General features: G+C 36.2%; 3 protein-coding genes and 1 long non-coding RNA gene across 8 annotated transcripts; 2 read left to right on the top strand and 2 right to left on the bottom strand.

The window, feature by feature from the left end:
* The first annotated feature begins 713 nt into the window (after positions 1 to 713).
* LOC111320142 (uncharacterized) lies at positions 714 to 6,603 on the top strand. 3 transcript variants are annotated; one of them, XM_088734630.1, is made up of 4 exons: positions 714 to 1,737; positions 1,911 to 3,258; positions 3,644 to 5,503; positions 5,994 to 6,603. In XM_088734630.1, exons 1-2 carry the CDS (start codon positions 835 to 837, stop codon positions 1,926 to 1,928), a joined length of 921 nt encoding a protein of 306 aa, XP_088590756.1. In that variant the 5' UTR covers positions 714 to 834; the 3' UTR covers positions 1,929 to 3,258; positions 3,644 to 5,503; positions 5,994 to 6,603. The 3 variants fall into 3 exon arrangements, with proteins under 3 accessions (XP_088590756.1, XP_088590755.1, XP_088590754.1); XM_088734629.1 differs by having other exon boundaries at positions 2,773 to 5,503; XM_088734628.1 differs by having other exon boundaries at positions 1,911 to 5,503.
* A 224-nt stretch (positions 6,604 to 6,827) lies between these two features.
* Positions 6,828 to 10,271, bottom strand: LOC111320167 (oxidized purine nucleoside triphosphate hydrolase). Its single transcript, XM_022922859.2, has 3 exons — positions 9,943 to 10,271; positions 8,899 to 9,044; positions 6,828 to 8,738 (listed from the first exon to the last, which is right to left on the bottom strand). Exons 1-3 carry the CDS (start codon positions 10,092 to 10,094, stop codon positions 8,572 to 8,574), a joined length of 465 nt encoding a protein of 154 aa, XP_022778594.1. The 5' UTR covers positions 10,095 to 10,271; the 3' UTR covers positions 6,828 to 8,571.
* Positions 10,272 to 14,243: 3,972 nt separating this feature from the next.
* LOC148722162 (uncharacterized) lies at positions 14,244 to 20,200 on the top strand. The gene is made up of 3 exons (XR_015992106.1): positions 14,244 to 14,379; positions 15,898 to 16,088; positions 18,680 to 20,200. It is a non-coding gene; the product is annotated as an uncharacterized LOC148722162 (long non-coding RNA).
* Positions 14,394 to 22,669, bottom strand: LOC111320295 (uncharacterized). 3 transcript variants are annotated; one of them, XM_022922978.2, is made up of 12 exons: positions 22,401 to 22,669; positions 20,905 to 20,975; positions 20,328 to 20,373; positions 19,799 to 19,984; positions 18,901 to 18,956; positions 18,663 to 18,825; positions 18,241 to 18,337; positions 17,787 to 17,862; positions 17,481 to 17,606; positions 15,903 to 16,070; positions 15,756 to 15,813; positions 14,394 to 15,543 (listed from the first exon to the last, which is right to left on the bottom strand). In XM_022922978.2, exons 1-12 carry the CDS (start codon positions 22,587 to 22,589, stop codon positions 15,418 to 15,420), a joined length of 1,362 nt encoding a protein of 453 aa, XP_022778713.2. In that variant the 5' UTR covers positions 22,590 to 22,669; the 3' UTR covers positions 14,394 to 15,417. The 3 variants fall into 3 exon arrangements, with proteins under 3 accessions (XP_022778713.2, XP_022778733.2, XP_088590753.1); XM_022922998.2 differs by lacking the exon at positions 22,401 to 22,669 and adding an exon at positions 22,306 to 22,323; XM_088734627.1 differs by lacking the exons at positions 14,394 to 15,543; positions 15,756 to 15,813 and adding an exon at positions 17,211 to 17,314 and having other exon boundaries at positions 15,935 to 16,070.
* Positions 22,670 to 23,365: the final 696 nt, after the last annotated feature.

Below are 23,365 nucleotides of genomic sequence, written 5' to 3'. Positions count from 1 at the left end.
TAGTGGAAGTAAGATCTTTGTCAACATTTTGATAAAAATAGGTGTCCGGCAGAAAGTTGCCGCAAAGCTTCTTTTTGGTAGAGGTTGGTCCCTCAAACAACTACGGCGCCGCTTCGATAACAATGTCTGCGGATTTTTAGGCTTTTCAGTGCCGACCACTCTTCAGAGGAAAGATCGGAAAATTTGGTGCTACGATTGATTTGAAGTTATATCGTGCCGACATTTTTTGATGAAAAAATCTAACGATGCGAAGTGGCCCCCTAGGGGAGTCCATTCAGACTTTCGAATCTGAAGTGCTTCGAAAGTGTCTTTGTTCGAGGTGTTAGAATCATCCTCTTTGTCATGAAAAAAAGGCATTTAACTCTTTACGGTGGCCAATTTACTATTTCAACTTAGTTGATAGAACCAAATTACCTTATTACCCCCGCCGACGCAGCACCACAGTTTCTTTAGAAACTTACCTCCTTTGTTGATCCACTTAGACCGTTATCATCATAAAATCTGCCTATTCGAACTGAAATTGAAGATTGCTCAGTTTCGGCTCTTGCAGCCAGGACGGAGAGAGGTTAACGACCGTGAACCTCTCTCTGCCTTTTCTGCAACTTCATGGACTTGACCAGTCCTTCCTACCAGTCACGCGTTTGTTATGGTCACGCATGTCATGCAAATGAGCACCTCACGACCATTCTAATGCAATAAAATAGTTGACGTGATTCCATTACTCACACTATAGGTGAGGTTACGCTTGCGGTAAATGCTTTGTAAGATTATCTGGTTATTATTTTTATCTGAGTGTAAACACTTTGTCGCTAGGTCACGAAGCTAACTCTTCAAATGCTTGGCACTCTCCTCGCCAACATGGGACTGAAACAAGAGCATTTTGACGAAATAATACCAAGCGAATTTATTTGTTCTCATTGCCACGATGTTTTTCTGGAGCCAGTTTGCTTAGCTTGTTATCATGTGCTATGTAAGAAGTGTTTCAAGAAGAGGACGAAACGCAAAACACCAACGTGTCCTCTTTGCAAGAAAGCCTTGTGTTTGGGTGACCAAAGTGTTGATGGGAAATGGAGACAGCAGTACGAAAGCCTTCAAGTTAATTGTCCGAAGGGATGCGAAAAAGTGCTGTCGCTAGGAAACCTAAATGATCATTGCTCTAATCACTGTCCACTGACTTTCACAGTTTGCGTGAACGGCGGTTGTAATCGAAAGGTACGGCGAAGAGACCTACCATTACATCTCCAACATTGTGACTTTAGAGTCGTACAGTGTGAAGGATGTGGGTTTTCAACAAAATACATCAATTTACGAATGCATCGAATCGTTCAGAAGTGTCTCCTAAGGACTAATTTGCACATGATTGTGCAAAACCGCCGTGAAATGACCGCGCGAGTGAAAGAGCATCGTCTGAAATTGCAGGAGGAAAGTTTTCAAGTCGAGCTCGCGGAAAGAGATTTGAATCGCGCAAAGATGTGGAGTGCCATTGCCAGGAACGAAATTTCTAGATCCAACACTCCAAATCATCTTGCACTCGGAGGGAGACATTCTCCAAAATTAACTGGTTGCAAGAGGGCTTTACCAAGAGTGGTTCATAGCGCCCCATCTTCTCCGGTGATGCCCTCGGCAGTGACCTCTAGAACTCCCACAACTCGTAGTACTACTAATCTATGTACTAATTGCAAGAAGCTATTTAGCGAACACCGTAACCATGATGAAGCTTGCAGGTGGCACAAAGGGGTAAGCGACTTTTCTTTTGTTGATGACAAGTTCATTGCTATGTTCCCTGGTAGCCTGAACTCAGTAGGGGAGGGAGGGGGTAGCAAACAGAGAGTTTTAAAAGCCCTTTCAAGTTCACTTTGAAACGTAACATAACTTGCAGCGGTGTCTCATAATATCAACAGTACAATGAGCTCCATGTTGTCACATAGTAATATGGTTGCTTAGTCAGATGACAAACAAGTAGTTGGAAATGGTGCATAATTACCGGTATGCATCTCCATCTGCGCATGCTATTCAAATCCTTTTCATATACCTTTCACATGCATTTAAATTTTCTATATGAGCTAAGTGTTAGAATCTTATGAATACTGTGGGAAGTTTATATTAAAAGGCCCTGAGTACATGGAGATGTTCATGTATGCTTACTTTGACATCCAAATGGAAGACATGAACCCGTTTGGGACTACCATTTTGAAAAAATTTTTATTTTAATGTATGTTTACCCAAAGCTGATACTGTTACTATTACAAGAAAAGCAGTCTGTGGTCCCTGTTTCTGTTACTTTTAACAAAATGATACAATATAAATTTAAGCATTTTCACAAATAAAGTACACGTATATAGAAGTGTAATAGGACTACAGGCTGTCCAATTTGGAAGTAATTGGATGAAAAAAATTCTGGGGACAGAATTGGATGAGGCTGTAAGCCAAGTCGAATTTGGCTGCCAGAAGAATTTTAGAATCCAAACATTTCCAAAATTGGACAAGCATGTAGTCCTCTTAATTGTATAGTTGGTAGTTAATCAGAAATTGTTAGCATAGCTATTGTTCTTTCATTTTGTAAAACTGTCCAATTAAGGATTGATTTGGATAGTTTAAGATATCCAAATAAATTCTTTATTGGACAGTTTAAAAAAAAAACAAAGAATGATAGCTATGCTGACAATTTTGGTTTAACTAAAACTATACAAGTAAATATTAATCATTAACTAGTTAACTTTGTCTCTTTCATTTCCCCTCTAAATTGTGTTGGATCTTACCTGACATTGACAGCCGGTATGTACAAGTTAAAAGTTTTCTGTTCAATGCCTTTTCTAACAAATATTAATTTGCAGAGTATTATCAGTATACAATTCATTAATTCCCCAATCTTGAAAACTAAATGCTACAGTGCCTCCCAAAAGAAGCTAATGTTCATTGCTAGAAACTCTGTTTTGTTTCATAACATTTTGAACATCTAATAGTTTAAGTGTGTTATTTGAGAATTTACAATTTCTTTATGGATGATGAGTTAGGTTACAATTGTTCAAATGAAGGTTAACCTCATCCAAATGTAAGATTTACAACCAACCATTCCCAAAATAAAACCCTTCTCAACCAAGTTTATGTTTTATTTTCAATTATAAACACACAATTCAAAGGTGCTGTAATTTATGCCTTTTTTTTATCTAGAATAAAACCTTATAGTTTAGGAATGTACAATATATCTGATTTTTTTTTATTCCTTCTTTCATGTGCTATGAAAAGGTTGTGGATGTGGTAAGTGACAAACTTGTTTTTTCAGACCTAAGAATAATTTTTTTTCTTAAAATAAAAGATATAAAATAATAATAATAATAATAATGATTGTCACTGCTAATCGCCGTCACAAAGTACTGCAACGACGCAGCTCAACAAGGTTGAACCAAAAGCTTACAAGTTCAACTTTTGGCTCAATTGAGTGGCACAAGAACACAAAATGCAAATTGTTCACAAAGAAACCTTTTTTTTTTTTCTAAATTTTTTACCTGGTTTTGAATTTTAAAGGATTGCATTCCTAAGTAGCTGAGTTCTTTAAGACAGCTCACATGCCTGCCATCATTAATTTTCTTCTTGTGTTTCTTTTCTTGCACTGATGCATTTGTTGTGATGTCCTCCTCTTCAGTTTGTAAGTAAAATTCCTCTTTTATAGTTAATTTTTTTTTAAATAATGAGATACTTGAGTGGATTGAACACTGTTCTTCAGTTGAAACTCAAAATGTGGTTACTTGTTATCATTTTTGTTTGTTTTTGATCCAAGCTAGAAGTTAGGATTGAATTAAACAATGTAATGCCATGAGACTGGTAAAATAAAACTAATCAATGCGCAACGTTTTCAATTTGCATGAATCGGTGAGTAAATTTATACTTATTCTCAACATACATGGTCAAGTAAAGAATGCTACAGCTTAAATCTGTTCTGGTTTGACCAACATGGTAAAATAAAACTAATCAATGCACAACGTTTTCAATTTGCATGAATCTGTGAGTAAATTTATACTTATTCTCAACATACATGGTCAAGTAAAGAATGCTACAGCTTAAATCTGTTCTGAAACGCCTCCCGGTAGCTCAATGGATAGAGGGCTGGACTGTAGTGCAGGAGGTCAAGGGTTCAAGCCCTGGCCAGACCAACACCCAAGGTCTTAAAATAATTGAGAAGAATTTGCTACCTTTCTATAACATCAAGAAATGGTTAGATATTCTAGTCTTCTCGGATAGGGACGAATAAATGGAGGTCCCGTCTCCTGCAGGGTTGGGGCAGGAGATGTTAATTTCCCACACACGAGATTACTGTGTGATGGATGTCCTCCCCTGGGGTGGGATGGGTGGGTTAGGACAGCAGGTCCATATCAGCTATTACAGCTGCCAATTAATCAACCTGCTTAAACAAATAAATGAACTACAACTACTACTAACAAAAACAATCAAACAAACTCACAGTAGTTAACTGAAGTTATTAAATACCAATTGTTTTTGTTCTGTTTGTTTTCCATAAATCTGGCTTGGTTTTGCAGGGGGTAAGTTCCACTTCTTACTTGTGATTTCACAAAATGTTACACTTATGATAATGTAATAAATTAAGAGTTAATTATAAATTAATAGATCTGTGCTGCCAGCAAAATTTTTTTGAAACTGAAAAAATTTCAAATGCTCTTGGAAAAATCATAGCAAAGATTCTTTAAGTATATCATTTGTCACAAAGATGCAATCAACAATTTGTATTCTATGGAGAAGGGAATATTTTCAAGTGACACTCATTGTGCACATTCTCTTAGCTTCTATACATTTTTTAACAGCTCTTTGTTAACTGTCTCTTTGTTATCAAATGGACTGAAAGTTACAAACACCAATTTTAACCCTGAATATTGAAACAGTAACTTTTCCTTACACCAAGAGTGATGATTTACACATAGAAGACAAATTCTTCTAAACTTTTTTTTGACACTGAAATAACTAGTTGAAGTTGTTAGGGGAACCCTTTCATGTTATGGATTTCATTTTCAAGTTGCCTGTTTATAGATGTTTGTCTGGAAAAAGTGTCACAGTAACTAATGAGAATGTTTGCAGTTGGGAAAAAAATGCGAATTTCTCAAATTTACAGCTGTTAAATTATTTTCACATTATAATAATCTTAAATTAACTTCTTCTTTTTCATTTTAACAAATGTTCCGTTACAACAATGGACAATTTGTGAACAGGGGGTAAGTACTGACAAGTAGTCAATGCATGCAATACGACTGCAAACTAAACATTACATTAATAACAATTATCTGCTTTGATTTACAGCAAAGTGAAATTCGAGTATTCTGAAAGAAATTGTTGAAATATATGTTTTGATGGAGTTATATATTAATTTTGTATGTTGTATATTCTACGAATCATTTTTTATGTGATAAGATTTTGCCAAGGGTAATTTATTTTTGTTCTTTTTATCTCAATCTGTTATCTACAATGGATTTCTCTCCTCTTCACCTAAAAGATGGTAAGTGTTGACACATCTAGACATTAATATGGTTGCCATGTTGTTTAGAGGATATACTTTACCTCATACATTGGGGAGTTTAGGTTAGAACCCCCTCCCCTCTTACCTTGGTTCATACTTTTTTTTTAAATAAGGTTTCAAGTTGGTTCTTGAGCCCCCACACTTCCTATTGGATTTCTGTGTACCCTTCCTTCTGATGAAAAGAATGGATGTTTTCTTACTCATTAATTACTATTTTTTAATTACTCTGTGGTTCATTTTAATTATAGAGTCAATTTATTTAGATTGAAAATGTGCACTACTGAAAAAAGGATGTGCAAAATGTAACAAACTCTTAAAATGTTACATAACCGTTTTTTGTCAATCTCATATTGGTTTTAAAGGAATTATTTTGGATTGTTTGAAAAAAATATGGATAACTAAAAATACAGTTGCATCATTTTTCCATGCATTACATCCAATAAATATGATTGATTGTTTTTGATAACAGTGTCAAGCCTGTGGTAAACTTGATAACCTAGAGGGATGTGTGAGGGGCCAACATGTATCTGTTGATTCAAGAGACAAGAACACTTCAACAACTATCACTGCCTTTCTTACATGAATAGTCCTGGAAGATTAATTTTTTACTGCTATAAAGTTTTCAGCTCTTGCAATATAAAGAATAATTTTAGTCATACCTAAGCTTTATTGCTGCCTTCTGAATGTTTTCCATTGAATTAATTTTCGACACTATATCTGCAGTCAAATGTAGCTTTACTTTATAAAGTGTGGTCTAAATATTTATTCTGCTCAAGGTCTGAGGATCTTACCAAAAAAAATAACATTTTATATTACCAGACAGCTATGGTAATAGGCAAGACAAATATCATTGTTGTGAACAAACAACTAGACATTAAATTATTAGTGGTATTATCTTTCACATACAACTATGTAATGTCTGTTAAATTGGTATTTACATCCATGTGTATGAATCAAGCTAATGTTTCAGAAGTATAAGGTATTTTAAAAATTTGTGTTAAAACATGTAGTACATTTAATGTAAGTTTTCTCTCTATCAACATTATTACTAGTTTAAAATAAAGGTTATTTTCTTTAAACAGTATTAGCACTGAAGTACTTCCCTACTGCTTCATTTCTCTTTTTAAACTACACATTTCATTGCACGGGCTCACCGAGAAAGAAAACCAACTTCAAGTTACTCATTTCACCTGAAATAGTTACACTCCATTACATAAATCAACTGCACAAATAGCTACTCAAAAGATAATTGTACTGAACATGTTTAGTAATGTAACACCAAAGAACAGAACATTTTCAACTGTTGAGATCAATATTCAGTTTACTTGTTTGTTATTTTGTTTGGTTTATTTTTTTCACAAAGCTGATTGAAAAGTTAACCACAACAGCACATTATTGGGACAGTCTTAGTAAGGTTTTCACAACTACCTATTTGTTTCTGAAGTCCAAGCTACTTCCATCAAGACAGAACAGTAAATACCTGTCTTGTATGAAATAGATTGTAATCTTTGCCCTATTTCCATAAATGCTCACAAGATTGATTTAAACTGAAAGAAAATGATTAGTAAAAGCAAAGAGAAAACAAGCTAGCAGAATACATGCTAAGGCCCATTGGAAGCCCACTTGTTTCCTGCCAGTTACTTTTCTTTTATAAGAGGTTTATGAAAAATCTGTGAAAAACACTGCTCACTTACTTCAACCCTCTATTTTGAAATAGTAAGTAAGTAATGGCCCACATTCAATATGTTTGATACTGTGCAAGAAAAGGTTGGTCCAGTACATCATAGTGTGTGTTTTGCTTGTCTTTTCTTATTATAAGCTCCTACCAGATAAGACTTTTCAGGGCTCAAAATTAACGGTAACCCGTTAATCTATGGTTTGTTATTTTTCAACATTTGGTTACTAAAAACGTGTCCAACTAACCAGACATGGTTAGTAAGATTTTCTAATATATTTAAACATTGGTGGACTTTGGGACAAAGAGCATGTAGACCCGACTCTCAGAGGAATACTTAGAATACACAAGTTGTTAAATCAACTTAAACTCTTTCTAGAGAATGTGCTGTAGATGTACTGTTCTTGACTAATCATGGTAAATGAGAGGGAAATAAAATAAGTGCATAATTGTAAACGTTTTTAAGGTCACCATGCAATTTCAGCTACTCTTTAATTTGTCTTAGTTGTTATTATCAAAATGTTGAATATTTGAGATATCGTAACTTGTGAGCTTGGATGCTAATCTTTTTAATTTGGTTAGCAAAAAAGATGTCTACTGACCCAAAGGGTTAGTGCTCCAAAAATTACTTTCGAGCCCTGCTTTTAAATTTGGAAGTTGTACTTGCAAATTCTGATCACACAACTAAATAGTTGTGACAGGCATTTGCAAACCCTGTAGTAAAAGAATATGAAGTCATTGTTGCAGACAATTTCTTCTCTGAAATTAACCCAAAAGCATTGACTGAGTACACTCAGTCTGGTTTTAACCAGGTTAATTAACCAATCTGGATTTAACTTGGAGCTGAGACATTCAGTATCACATTTTTAACAACAAATCATTTAAGTGTTGTGTTGTATTAGTAAAGATTCTTCATTTTCAATTCATTAAGTTACATAGTAGTAGTAGTAAGACTTTATTTATTGAGGATAGCACGTGATAGTGCACAAACACTAATAAACTTGTGGTCCTCTTAATTACAATAAATATATAAATGCAAATACAATAGAATCATTAATATATTGAAAAAAAAAAAAAAAAAAATTTAGAAAAATAGAAATTTAGCTAATTACAAATAATATTTAATTGATAAAATATATACTACAAGATAATATAAACAAGTAAGAATATATAAAACTACTATCAATAAAATTTTTTTTACCGATTAAAATGAGCTAAGCATGATTTGTCATCATAATAATATTTAAATACGTCATCATAATAATATTTAAATACATTGATTTTGAATGGTTTATGTACCATTAAGAACCCTGTTAAAATGCTACACCTGAACATTTACCTTTCTATGTTAGTATTTGAAAACATGCTAAACTTAACATTCTGGCTCTAGTGTATAATCAAGTATTTCTGAGTGTCCTTTAAACTTAAAATATCCAGAGAACTTTTGTCCTTTTAACAGGAATGGAAACCAGAGAATGTCATCTGGCCACATGTCATCAAATGGAACCTCTGAGATTGGAAACCACTGAGGCCGCATTTCTGAAAAAAATATTATCAATTATCACATAAAGCTTGGTTGTTAAATCCCAAATTTTACCTTGTCAAAATTTAATTGTGTTAGAATGTGCCACTCATAAATAATATATGATTTTTAAATTTTTGAACAGGTTAATGTTCTAGATACCATCCTTGTCCTTACCTTCTGATTCTGTTGGTGTTCCTTCAAACTTATTTGTGGTGAATACATGGACCTCCATTATTTCAGTTTCACCAATAAATTCAAACCTTAAAGTCCCAGCCTCCTGCAGTTCATTTACCATAAGACCAGACTCTTCATGTAATTCCCTACAAGTACAGTGACAAGGCTAGTGATTTGAGAGTAAATCAGACGGTCCTCAATGCAATATACAAAACTAGAATCTGCTTACAGTAAGTTAAATCTACAAAGTCAGGTGGAGCATTGGTAATATTTGTCATAAACTTTTGATAACCCAGCTCTTGAAGAGATTTCCGTAGGTAATACATTGTCTTGTCATTGTTATCTTTTATCCTAGCATAGTTAATCAAGGGGACTATGATCCTAGTTATTGTAGACATAATGAAGTTTGGGGTTATAAGGAAATCATGCTCTGTTTTTAACCACTGAAAGAGAGTCTGCTCCCTTAAAGGTAATGCAAACATTGTTAATTTTTTGGAGGGAACATTTTGCTCACCCATAACTAATGCTACGAAAGAGATTCACAATGGTTATTCTAGTTTAAGAAATGGGTTCCATGTCACTTTGTTCAGTTATAGATCACAGATGATAACAGAATTTGAAAAGAACAAGGCGCAGCTGAGTTTGTAAATTGACGTATTTTATAATCTATCAGTGAACAGATACACGGAGACATGGAATCTTTTTGTATTATTTACTGAAGCCAAAAAATTGTTGATAGTGACGTCATCTAGGCGTCTGCATTGGATACGTAGATGATGGGTTGAAGTACGATAAAAACACTTATTATCGTACGCGTCTTTCCACCTGTCTCAAATATTTATCATACAGCGATTTACTTATGCATATTGTGATCAACTCTACCCTCTTGTGAACGAACCGCGTGCATTTAACACTTAGTACGGTCCCTCTCAAATCGGTCAAACCAGCGTCTACTTTATCAAACAAATCTAGCCTATATAATAAACTCCTTTATCGTCAGTCGATTAAAAAAAAAGAGAAAGAAAATGCGCTATGTAATGGTACCTCTTCGCCGCTTCCAAAACTGTTTCATTTGAGTGCACTTTCCCGCCAAAACCATTCCACCGTCCCACACCAAATCCTCTCTTTTTCATTCCAAGAAGAATGTTACTGTTACTTCGAATCAGGGCTAAAGTGTATAGCTTAGTTTTAGTCATCCTGAGCCTCTCAATTTCCTAGATCATCGAAGGATTTTTCCTTTTTTCTCTTGTGCCGGCAGGGCGATTTCCTGCTCTTGTCAGTCCCCGATACTTGTCGACGGACGTGTCTGCTGTTTTGTGGTACCGCACGAGTATGGCCAGTGGCTTTCCATTTATTGCACAATACTTTTTGTGTATGCCTACAGCAGTTGTCTTTAACAAAATGATTAAAATTGGACTTGTGAAAAGCAGCACCGTACTAAGTGGTCACGCGTACGGTAAGCAGTCAGTTGTCAAAATCCCGAAATTTCTATTACCTAACTAATTAATTATTCACCTCTATTAAGCAGTCGTGGTTACCCTTTACTAAGTCCTAACGGCTTGTTGGTGTAGTCCTTCACCTACACTGAACGGCCAAATGATCTTTCATGAAAACTTTAAACCATGTTTATCTCCCGAAATCAATGTCAGTGGTATTTTTGAGGGATTTGTTGTACATTTTTATCGTTTCTTTATAATACCGATACTCTATGGAGCCTTTATTTTTATTTTGTGTGGACCACCTGTGTGAGCGATTACCTCTCTTGATCCCCGTTTGTCCCGTTTTGCAGGGGTGAAAGAAAGTTAAGGGTTGTTATCTTTCGAATTACCATTGGTTGGTTGACCTTGACTTACAGACCTCTCAAGTCTCACGATTTTGTCGTGAGACTCACGATTTTCAGTTCAATCTCACGGTCTCACGACGAGACAGACAAATCTCACGATAAATAGAGGCGTAAGCTGAAAGGATAAACTTTTTGTATAATTAATTTTTGGATTGCTAGTGGTGAGTTTTTTTGTGCCAATTCTGTGCAAATCCATAACAAACCAAGCTGTTACGTTCTTCATCCGTCTGTTTGCTGGAAACACCGTGAGTCGTCCATGACTAGATATAGAACACCTGACGCTCGAACCGTCAGCTTTTGTAATCATTACGGTGGCCAATTTACCATTTCAACTTTGTTGATATATCCAAATTATTTCGTTACTCCCACCGACGCAGCCCCAAACAGTTTCTTTCGAAACTATCAGCCTTTGTTCCAAATTAGTTCATCATAACCAGTCTCTCGCATTTTGACACGACACGTTATCAAAATGGCGGCAATTGATGAACCTGATGAATATTATTTATAGTTTATTTCTGTGTCAAGGTTCACACATGTTTTAAGTAAATTATGAGCAGGACAAAAAACACTTTCTCTTAATTTAAGAACATGTGTTTACTTGGTTTTGTCTGCCGGTCGACCAATCTCCAGATTTTTACTGAAATCTCCAGATTTTTTTACATCACTCTCCAGATTTTTGGTGTCTTGAGGTTGAGAGTTAGTGTGACAATGATCGTAACAACACTTGGAAGCTCATTATGAATGCATTAGAACGAATAACTATTAAGGGACAAATTCGTTATTACGGCGTTTACTTTATGATGATGTATTTTTGCACAATTAACACTTCTGAAGGCTATATATCACTGTCACTATTCGTTTCTCCCTACTACGGCTTTGCCTTTTTAGAAAGCGACCACCTAAGCTTGGCATTTTGGGCGCTGCCTTTACCATGCATCACTAACAAATTTACTTCCTAATCCCAAATTTCCCAACATAGTAATGTTGAAACTAACCTTAAGGTGGCTGGTGATGGTTTGTAACTTTGAAAGAATACAACAAAAAGACTGACCAAGGCCAGTTCAACACTTTTATTGGGTTGAATTATATAATCATTGACTATTCAAAAATAGGTGTCATTTCGTCACTAGCAGTTTCCATGGCAATGCTTTCATAGGCTTATTCAGACGCATTTTTTAGCTTGTGGCTTAAATAATTCAAAAACTAACCCGGTGACCCCGTGTTTTTCTTCAGTGATTGCTTTTGGCACTTGAAAAGGAAAATGCACAAAGATTTTTTTAAAAATTCTACGGAGCAGAATTTCAGAAAATCTAGAAAAAAGGCAATTTTCACACATCGCAAATTTCCTTCCGTAGAATTTTCTAGTTTTTTTTCTGAAGATTCCTTTCGACGTTATTATCATATTGGAACAAAAAAAAAAAGGGGTGACCGGACTTGTTTTCATGCAATAGCTTTCGTGAGTTTACCAATTTCCACGTGCATTCTAGCGCATTTAAAAATCTGGATTCTATAAGATCGACATTTGCTCATGATCTGTTATAGCCACCGCTGACAATTGCGTGTGCTCGCGCGAGCGCCTACGATCGGATGTTTACAGGATCTGTTTACAGACGTTTACTGCTAAGAAAATTATCACACAGCTAGGTAAACTTCTAACAAAAGTAGAAAAAATTCCACGCGCCGCCATCTTTGTTTTGAATTTTCATCTTTTGATCTCGCGCTTCTTTCGCACGTTTCTCTCGCGCTTGTCACGCAAGAGTGACCTGTTCCCCGCGCGAGGAAACTGGTACGAGCCACCTTAAGAGCGTGTATTTGATGTGATGAGTGACCACTGTGAATGCGGGAGAAAGAAACTAAGATAAAGAAGACGATTTAAGGAGAAGTAAAGGTTGCTTCACTTCATATCTAAAAGAAATATTCAACCGATTTGAAATCTTGCGACGGCGAAAAGAGAACAACTCAAGTGAAGGATAATCTACCTTAAGTGAAAGAAGACTTTGAAACTTCAAGGAAAATAATATGATATAGCCAGAAGTCGTGTGTAGGATTTTTAAGACGAGCTCGGGAGGCTGTCTTCGACAGCTGTTTAATGATTTCTTAGCAGTAAAGGCGAATTTACGTATGTAAACATCAGATCGTAGGCGCTCGCCCGAGCACACGCAATTGTCAGCGGTAGCTATAACAGATCATGAGCAAATGTCGATCTTGTAGACTCTAGATTTTTAAATGCGCTAGAACGCGCGTGGAAATGGCTAAACTCACGAAAGCTATTGCATGAAAACAAGTTCGGTGACCCCTTCTTTTTATTGTTCCAATATGATAATAACGTCGAAAGGAATCATCGGAAAAAAAATAGAAAATTCTACGGAAGGAAATTTGCGATGTGTGAAAATTGCCTTTTTTCCAGATTTTCTGAAATTCCGCTCCGTAGAATTTTTTAAAAATCTTTGTTCATTTTCCTTTTCAAGTGCCAAAAGCAATCACTGAGAAAAACACGGGGTCACCGGGTTAGTTTTTGTATTATTTAAGCCACAAGCTAAAAAATGCGTCTGAATGAGCCTATGAAAGCGTTGCCATGGAAACTGCTAGTGACGAAATGACACTTATTTTTGGATAACCAATGATTATGTAATTCAACCCCGTAAAAGTGTTGAACTGGCCTTGGTCAGTCTTTCTGTTGTATTCTTTCAAAGTTACAAACCATCAAAAAGATGAAAACCGGTACGAGCCAACTTAAGGCACCTCATCGCCAGAAAATCCGCCAGAAATCGAGGACATTTTGCTCCCGCATTCATTGGTCAGCGGATTGCAGTCGGATGAAAACAAAGATGGCGGTCAGGACAAGTTCCATATAAGATATCGAACGATTTAAGTTCTGTGGACCTTCTTTATGGAGAAAAAAAAAAAGCAAAAGAAAAACAACTTTGAACAGATCTCTTGGTATTTTTAAGGCAGAGCGACTTATAGCAATTTGCTGTCTGATGTAATGCAAGGGACATTCTGTAGTAAGCTTCAATGTCTACTCAAACTAGCTTTTTTTGTAATCTACTAAGATGTAAGACATTTTGGAAATTGTAGCTTAAACCACTTGCATTAAATAATGGGAATATCTAAGCAAATCGTACTTGAAAAGGGCTTTTTCTCCCAGTTGACAACACAGTTCAACGAACGCACTATACAGATCTCTCTGATCTGCTTCTTAATTTTCGTGCGAGAAAATAAATTTATTCAAGGCTCTACTTCAGTATGAGGGGGTCTGGATAGAGTTTATTTCCCGTCAAACATTGTAGAATAAGGAAAACAAATATGGCGACAGTTTGAAGGTTTCGCGGAGGGTTTTTCTTTAAACGCTTTCCCTTCTGGTGCGTTCTCAAGGATGGTCTCAGATCACAGACTCCACAGAGCAAAAATAGAAAATTTCAATCTCTTTTGGAAGTATCTCATTGTCAAGAAATGTCTTTTTATGGACGATTTGCTTACTTCGAACTTCCCTTTATTTAATGCGAGTCGGAGCTAGCTCACTTCTTGGAGGGTTGCTCCTCAAATCGACGATCCTTTGCCATGGATTACGCTATATTTGAAACAGACTAGAGGTAATGGCTAGCTTCGAATATCGAACATTGCTGACATTGCTGGAAGTAAGTAGACAAACAGCTTTTGAATTATTTTTATGTTAGAAGTACAGCTTAATCTCTACTAAACATGTTTCGAGTAAGAGCTAGGGAATAATCTGACTCGTATTTGTTGTATTTTGGATTTTTGTGGAAATCCCATACATTTCCTTACACTATTTCGCCGCCATTTACTTCTCAATACGCACGCGCGTCCGGCATTTTGACCCAAATTTCTGGCAATGTTTAGTTATTTTATCTATTTCCTTATTAAATAACATATTGCTAATTCCCCCCTTCGCCTCTGAATATTTTCAAATAATCAAAAGCGTTACGAAATAAATAAAAACACGAATGGCTTTACTGGACTATGAACTGGTTGTACACAAAAAAACGCGACTAGCAGTTGAATATGTTAGAGTGAGACAATTCTCCACCCTATGGGGTGTGAAGTTTTTTTTTTCCTTTTTTAAAAAGGCCCGCCCAGTAAAAAAAAATTTTTCAATATTTTCCACTCACAAAGTTTGACTAGTAGCGAAAATAAATACATTTACAAAACCTTTCATAAACACCCATTAAGACCCAAGTATTACAATATTCTTCAGCCTTAGAAACTCAATAAATCTATGAAATAGAACATTGTCTGATAACGAATCCAGCACAACGGTAGCTGGCGAGCAGGCTCTCATTGTTTGCACTGCAGAGTCAGGAGAGGTCTGCAAGGGGTCTGGCACTACCATCTAGCTCAAGGCTTCATATTTTTGAGGAAACACTCGTGCCTAAGAGCTAATAATGAGGGCTTGCTCGTAAGCTACCACAAGTCTGTAACAACCCTCGCAAGTTTAACCCTCACTAGTTTAACAGACCCAATTTGTCTGTAAGTCCCAATGCACTTCTTTGCATCGGAGAACCTCGCATATAAAAGTTTCCGTGTATCCCAAAATTTTTATACAATTCTTAAGATCAAAGAGCATTTTTCAAATCACACATAACCAGAAATTAAAATTCAACCTCACACATAATTCCTTTGTCTTCATTGTGCAAAGGTAATTAGTTTCAAGTAGTTCAAGAAGTAGAGGCAGTAGAGCCTAGGTCCAGTCCCCACAGCACATTACTTGGGTATTGTAGCTGAAGAGCTTCTTTAACTTGAAGTCCATGTTCGCAGTCTCGTACTTCAAGTACCACTTTGATCTGTCAAAATGAACACAAACACGTCTGGTTAATTACATCAAAGACTGGTTAGATTAAACTATTGTTTGATAACATACTTCTCTCTTAGTCCAAGTAACATTTTTCATGATCTGTTTATGTAAAGAGAAGACAGAGGTAAAGCGATCGGGCTCCTCAAATAATCGCTCTTAGAATCAGAAAAGGAAAGGTTAGGAATGAGATATTTCTCTTACCTGAACGTTAAACACGCTGGACACGAGCCATGCTCTCTCGTGGAAAATATCCTTCACGCTGAAATAATAAAAAATGCTTAGTAAAAAAATGCTATTCGCGGAATTTTGCACTCAATAACAATTTTCAATTGGCAACTTGCAGCATACCTTGCTCCCAGAGAAGCCAACAGTCGTGTTAGTTCAGCAATTCCACCAGGGCGATCACTTACAGTAACGATAAACCTACAAAGCCTTCCATCTGCAGCTAATCCTCGATCAATACAGCGACCAAGCACAGTAGAGTCAATATTGCCTCCACACAGCGGTATCACAACCCTACAAAGAAGCTGCTAGGTTAGTTCTGATCTAACAAAGAAAGTTATCTATAGAACTGTTCTATTAGCAGTTTTTAATAATGATAATAGGTCTTTAATAATAGGTCTTTATTGTTTTTAAGCAAAAAAAAACATGCTAAAACAAGAAAATTTACATAAAAATAATTTCAAGGAGGGGGGCATTGGGGCCTCTGGGAAACTGCAAAACCGGAGAAAAAAAACCTCCAAAACCGAAAAACCGACGATAAAAGGCAGCAAAACTGAAAACCACATGCAAACTTGACAAAACCATTACATTTTCATCTTTAAAGGGGTCAAAAAGGAAAAACCGACAACCGCATCTGAGTTTTCGTGAAAACTGAAAACCAAATGCAAAAACATGTCAAATCCGCAAACTGCTCTGAACATCAAAACCGAAAAACCGAACCTTTTTGGCCCAAAGACCGAAAAACCGATCCAAAAAACAGTAAAAACCACAAAACCGAAAATCCCAAAGCCCCCCTCTACAAGGCTATCAACATTACATAATATAAGACATTACATTAGATAGCTATTCTATATTTGAAAAAGAGCCTTTGCGGGGCTAGAATTTGATGTTTTAGTCATCACAACAACAAAGGGGAAACAGAAAGAGTCAAGAGCACTGGCCAAAAACATACTGAAGTAATTGTATTATTAGGGGGCCATTTTTCGAAATTCCCAGTAACTTATCGGGCCTGAAGCCATATCTTAAATTCAAAATTTAAAGAATAGAGAATCAGGTTCTAGCACCCTTACCAGTTCATTTCGTTTCTTTAGCTGATAGTTTTATTGTATAATTTTCAAAACTTTTGAAACCCCTGGCCCAGATTTTCTGGTAAACAGTACTCAGGACTTTTTAGGTAAATGATATTTTCAGTATACGTAGTATTCCCCTCGTGATAAGTTTGAGTAGTTATAGGTAACCTTTATGGTAAAACAAGGTAACCTACAACCACCTCTCCCTTCCCTAGCCTGGCCAAGCCTACACAATGAACAAAAAAACAAAAACAACCCTTAATGCATTTAGATTCGGAGAGGGGTTGATGATGTGATCAGACATTCATGAAAGCAATCATCTGTTCTTACAGATGTTTATGAGAATGAAGTAAATTTTTTTTACCCCAGACTGACTTTGGGCAAGACTACTTGGACAGAGCAACAGCAGGTTCCTCTGTGAGAAATGGCACAGTTATAGTTACAAGAGAGATTATCATGTGTCGCAATCTGTACAAGAGCAATAAGAATTTTGATGTTGTCAGATACAAAACTTGTCAAAAAGAATTATATTCATGGTGTGTTAATATCAGTTTATTTTTACATATTTCAAGCATGTTTTACCTTAGGCTTTTTACAACTTTGTAATCAAATTGTGAACAGCCATCCGCCTTACTTGCGATCCTGTAGTTCAGGTAACATGCCGGCAAGAACAGCAGCAAAAGCTGTCACTCCAGCCCCTTCAACAACTGCTTTCTCTTCCTCAATTAGGCGAAGTATGGCGAGGGCGATGAAATCTTCGCTAAAAAAAAAAACCAGAACAAAACAACATATAAATCCCACCTTCAAAGAGAGATTTCATAGTTTCTGAAGAATCCCAGACAAAAAATATAACAAAATTAACAAACAGAGAAGTTGCATCTCTTCCTTCAAAAGACTTGATGAAGAAAATTAAATCAAATTTATAACTTGTAGCTGTTACCTGACACTGATAACTTTATCAACTAGTCCTGTAGCTGTTGCAAAAGCATTTGAACCAACCTTGGAGACACACAATCCTGTCAGGAGGAGGAAAGGAACCTTTACTTCTGGTTTTGCTTTCTAATTCCCAAAAATTCAGCACACAAGTAGTTTGCAACAACCTTGTTCCTAATCTTGGTTTTCTGATCCCCTCTATAGCTCCAAATACAGACGATAGGGTTTAATTCGTGAAGCTAGTAGACATGGCTTAGGGATAACGAAAGCAGTACTCACTCAATGACTGCATGAATGTCTCGTAAATGGTTCTCACAAAACCCCATTGAAATCTCACATTTATTATAATTTTATGCCAACATCTTCCTAATATCCTAACCAATCTACCGTTAGTCCTTCGGAATTCAAGTCTTGTCTTACTCTCCACACCTCTTTTTAACACAGTGCCAGTTAATTCTTACCATCAGCTAATGTTTGAGACTGGTTGACGTCTATCTTGACAGGATGACCAGCATCCATTGCAGCCTGAAAGCTTGCACAGCGCTCAGACTCCACCCCCTTAGGAAATCAACAAATTAAGTATTGACACTTAGCAAGAGTTAAACACTGTTAGTAGTGAAACACGGAAAATATTTCAAACACGATGTGCTATCTTGAGGGACGTATAAAACATCTCTCCCTGAATTCAGGTTTGCGGTTTGTATTCAAAAGGAAAAGTACCTTCAATTTGGACGCAAAGTTATGCATGTCCACTGATTAATCTTGTTATCAAAGAATAACTTTTAAGACAAGAAGAAGGGTTGTTACTTTCGGAGTTAAAAACAGAATCTATAAATTTTTTAATAAAAAGGTTCAGATGAAAGGTTAAATCTTTTTTTCTTACAATTATCTGCACATCAGGGCGTAACCCTTTGACTGCCACAGCAACACCAGCCAATAGGCCTCCACCCCCCACAGGGATCACAACTGCTTCTAAGTCAGGAACTTCTTCTACAATTTCTAAGCCCAGCGTCCCTTGGCCAGATAGAATGTGAGGATGATCATACCTGAAAGAAACTTCCATTAAAAGATATGCTACACAGTCAAGCAAATAGAAGAGGCCTGAATTTGAGTTTCCTTACCCGTTAATATAAGCTAATCCATTTGCCTTTGCCATCTTGAGGGCAATTTCTTTAGACTGTTTAGAGAGATTTGCAAACCATTTAATGTAACTTACTCCTACGAACAGATGCACATTCAAAATTGTTGTGAGAACTATAGGGAATTAATTTGTTCATTGATTGTGTAGAAAGAGGCTCATGGAATATCCCACTGGATGACATTGCATTTTCATGACTGGATTGACTCTAATGGTGTTGCATTTTCAATACAGTTACTAGAATGGGGTTGCACATTTTTTAAAATGTTGGGGGTAAAAAATTTTGGTAAGTGAGAGTTCCATTTACCCAAAAGGGACTAGGATGGGGTCTATAATTAGCCACATAATATACCATAATAGAGTAACGGTCCTGAGAGCCCGGCAGCAGATACCAAGCAAAATTTGACCTGTTACCCCTGCCATCCCCTACCGACAATCCATGGCATCATGACCATCATCAGTGAAGCTCCAGTAGATTGGCTCAAGCTTGAGAGATAAACTTGACCTAAAATTATGGTTGAAGGCCACTCTTGTAAAGCATCATCAACTCATTCAACATGGTTCTGAACAGCAATAGATATTCCAGCTTTACTTTTGATTTTGCTTGGCACTGCTCTTTTGTACAAGTTACATGCATGTAAACGCACAAAGCATGAAAGTGTTCTATGTCAAAAACTAGCCCAGCTGCCTTTGAATTATTAACACACACACTGGATACCAATGCCCAAGGTTTAATCTATTAGACACAAAAGTGGAGCTTTTTTAATTTGAGTTAACTGCAGGAATAAATGTAATCAAGTTTAGTAATTATTTGTAGAGGAACACTCTGAACAAAGAGCTTTTTACAGGTAAAAGAATCCACAATGATTGCTAACTCTGACCTCTATAAGATCAGCTCCATTCACATGTACTGATGCTTGATGTTTCCTACAAGCTGAGATTTTCATGATAGGAGCATTCAATGGCATAACAACAGTAACAGGTATCCCCAGATCTCTCCCATGATATGATAATGCAAGGGCATGGTTCCCAGCTGATGCTGCAATTACACCTTTTTCCTTTTGCTCCTATGAAAAAGTAAAATTGAGCTTGAAACAGACTTTTTTCTGCAAATATTCAAGATATGAATTAAGGTGTTCCTGGTTCCTACTTACCATTTCCCCAAGCAATATACTTGAGTTAAACTTACCATATCTTAAGCTGAATTTGAAATCAAATATGTTTTTTTAATCAATCTTTAAAGCACTAGGTGGGCCTGACAAAATAAAAAAATAATTAATTTACACCCTCAGATTCTATGTAGGACTTTAAGAGAGAAAGGGTAATTTAGAGGTATTTTTTATTGAGAGAAAAAGGTTGAGTAATGTTAAACACATGTACAGTACTTGAATATGAATTTTGATTACTTACTTTTGACAGCATCAGAAGTGTGTTCCGGGCACCCCTCTCTTTGAAGCTAAGCCAAAATAAAAAATAAGCTAAAAGCAACCCGTTTTCAAAATGTCCAGTCTATATATACTGTTTAATCCTAAAAGCTACAAATCCTGGCACATGAGTCTGAGAGAGAGGCATGTTGAACAAAGATATTTTGATCCTGCATTTTCCAGTGGTGTTCTTCAGCTCTCACTGAGTTTACAAAAACTATGGCATCTAGATGTCTGCAATATAAAGTAAGGCTTAGGCTGTGTCTCCTTTTGCTTTTCTTTCTTCTTTCAATAGCTCAACTTTGCAGATCTGTTCTTCAATGCTTTGAAAACTCCAAGTGCAGAGAACAGCCATAAATTGCACTATAATAACCCATGTTTTCCTTGCTCTACAAACTCCTACTGTAAATGTTTATTTAACTAAATTGAAATAATCCAATACAAGTTACCCAGAGATCTCAACAGTCTCTTTTCAATGTTGAAAAGTAGGAAATACAAGAATACATACAGGTTTCCTGTCCTCCAAATCATTAACCAATCAGTAATGATTTTACATTTATTACCTTCCTGTATGCTGAAGATAGTCCTTCTTGAAATACAAGTCCATTTTTAATGCCTCTGACATACTGGATCTCTAAAAAATAAAAAATAAATTCCTTAAATGTGCAATTATTTTACAAATTAACAAATTGAATTTAGTTTAATACTTAATACAGAAAATGTATATAATTACAAGCATGCTCGTGAGTTTCATAGCAAATTTATGAGAATAATGCAAACAGCCTTTAGTTCGATGTCTTGGGTGTTTGACATGCTTATGCAATGATTTCAAAATTCTCAGACTCAATCACACAAAAAGTCAAGTTATTCCTAAATAACCTGAGTGTGTAAGTCCAAGAAAAGTGTCCTATTAAATTTGAACAGTTGGGCAAATTATTTCCGAAAGAATAAAGACTGTATATTGTAGTGCTCATCTGTAATTTTCATTAACTATTGCTTAAAAAGGAAAAATTTGTCAATTCTTGTGCAGTTCCAACCACGGGTCCTATCTGTAAAAAATCTAAGGTATGTGTTGTCCAGAAAGGAATGGGCAAACCTCTAAAAAATTGCTCCCTTCCTCAACAAGAGACAAATCTGTTTGAATAAATAAGTATTTCCAGACTACATTACTTTGTTGAAACAAATAACAAAATGTATATTTGATGAAAACATTTTGGTGCCTAGTATTGCTGAGTATTTTTACTAGTTCTCTGTATTTTGACTCATCGGTCCTGGGGGCTTAATTCTCAAAACATATAGTAAGATATATATGTCTGCATTCAAGAGACTGTGACCTCCTATCCAGCCACTAGGTAGAGTGAGGAATTTTAAAAGTTGCTTCCAGCTTGGAAACCCAATCATATAAGAAAAAGAGAGGCACTGGATGGGTATCAATGGGGAGCTCTCTCCCAAAAGAGACAAAGAAATCATGTCACAATATTTTGAGTCAGTACATTTTTCCCCGTGCAAAACAAAATTGAAATTCACATGACTGAAAAAAAAAGATAGTTTGATGAGATAGAAAGCATAAGGAAAGGCAGGAACAGAAACCAAGATGGAAAAAAGCATGGAGAAGATTTACAAACTATTTAGTGGGAAAACATTTCCCAAATTTTCCAAGAAACACAAATGATAGCAACTATCCAGTGCAACTCTCTCTCTCCACCAAACATTTTTGTTGACATAAATCCGTTCAGGGTCTATACAGTTAAATATGGAGCCTAACAGTTGATTACAGATATGAAGAATTTTTTCTTTGGCAGAACATGAACTCACAGCTAAACAACGCAGCAAGCTAACTAAATGATCATCCCCACATGAAATAAGTTTTCCCTGGGTCTCGTGAGGGGTAGCAGCCACGACAACTTACATTAATTAAATTCAAGCTGTCAAAACAAAGAGACCTGTTTCGACATGTTAAGTACCTAATACGGACCGCATGACAGAGGTCGAGCCAGAAGTCAGTTCCAACTGCGGAAACCATTTTTAGATTTTGCTCCACAAGTGGTTAACTACTCACTTCACATTGCGTTTTTTTCACCCCTTTTCGAATCCTGTAGGAGGCAGCACTGACGTCTTCGAAGCTAACCAATATGGGTTCTTCTGTTTCACCCGTGATTGGATTTAAGTGTTTCAGTTTATTCACTCTTCCATCAGCACCGCTCGATGGAGAGAGCGAAGAGCGTTCAAGTCGCTGTTTCTCTGCCATAGCACTTTTTACACCCTTTTTACATCGGCGTGCTTAGTACATTTTCGTAAGCTTTGTCGGTAAGAGGGGCGGGCATACATCCCTTCATACCGCAAAGGGTAACGGGTAAGCTTAGAGGGGGTAAGAGGGAAAGTTGCATGGCTAGCTTCTCGCGTACGTGTAACCGAGTGTCTTCTCATTAGCTCGAAAACTACATGAAAGAGTTAAAAACTAACGCGGACAACCTTTCTAAATTGATCTTATTAAAACTGAGAAGTGGTTTCAAAAAATTTCTCTTATCACATGCATGCATGCATGCACACACATAAAAGTTTTACTGAAATATTTTTCTCTTGAGCAAGTCATAGCACACAATTTAGTTAGGTAATAAGTTCCTGAACTTTTGTTGATGGCATCAAAATAGATTGCATTTCACGAAAATGAAGGGAAATAGCTTTGGAACCCAAACTATGGTTTTTCACGATTTCCTTTTGTAACTTTTCTTGACATGTTGAAATATCCAAGTTAATTGCACATTCTAAATGTACAGTGCATGTTTTAATTTTTTAAGACCTTATTTGTTTCAAAAAAGCTTTTCGTCTGAATAAAATGATTCATCATGAACTAAAATAGTCAATGGTGTTGAAAAGCACACTCTGATTGGCTACTCAATTTCCAAAATATCCTTTGCTATTCCCCTCCCAAGCATTTGCATGCAGGATTTCTACCCAAAAATATTATAACCATTGCAGAAATGAAAGAGTAAAATCATCTCATGCTAAATTATCTCACCGATT

The sequence above is a fragment of the Stylophora pistillata genome, chromosome 10 (assembly GCF_964205215.1).
Source record: "Stylophora pistillata chromosome 10, jaStyPist1.2, whole genome shotgun sequence".
NCBI lineage: Eukaryota > Metazoa > Cnidaria > Anthozoa > Scleractinia > Pocilloporidae > Stylophora > Stylophora pistillata.
The sequence above is the reverse complement of the archived record's forward strand: the minus strand, read 5'-3'. Positions and strand labels throughout refer to the sequence as shown.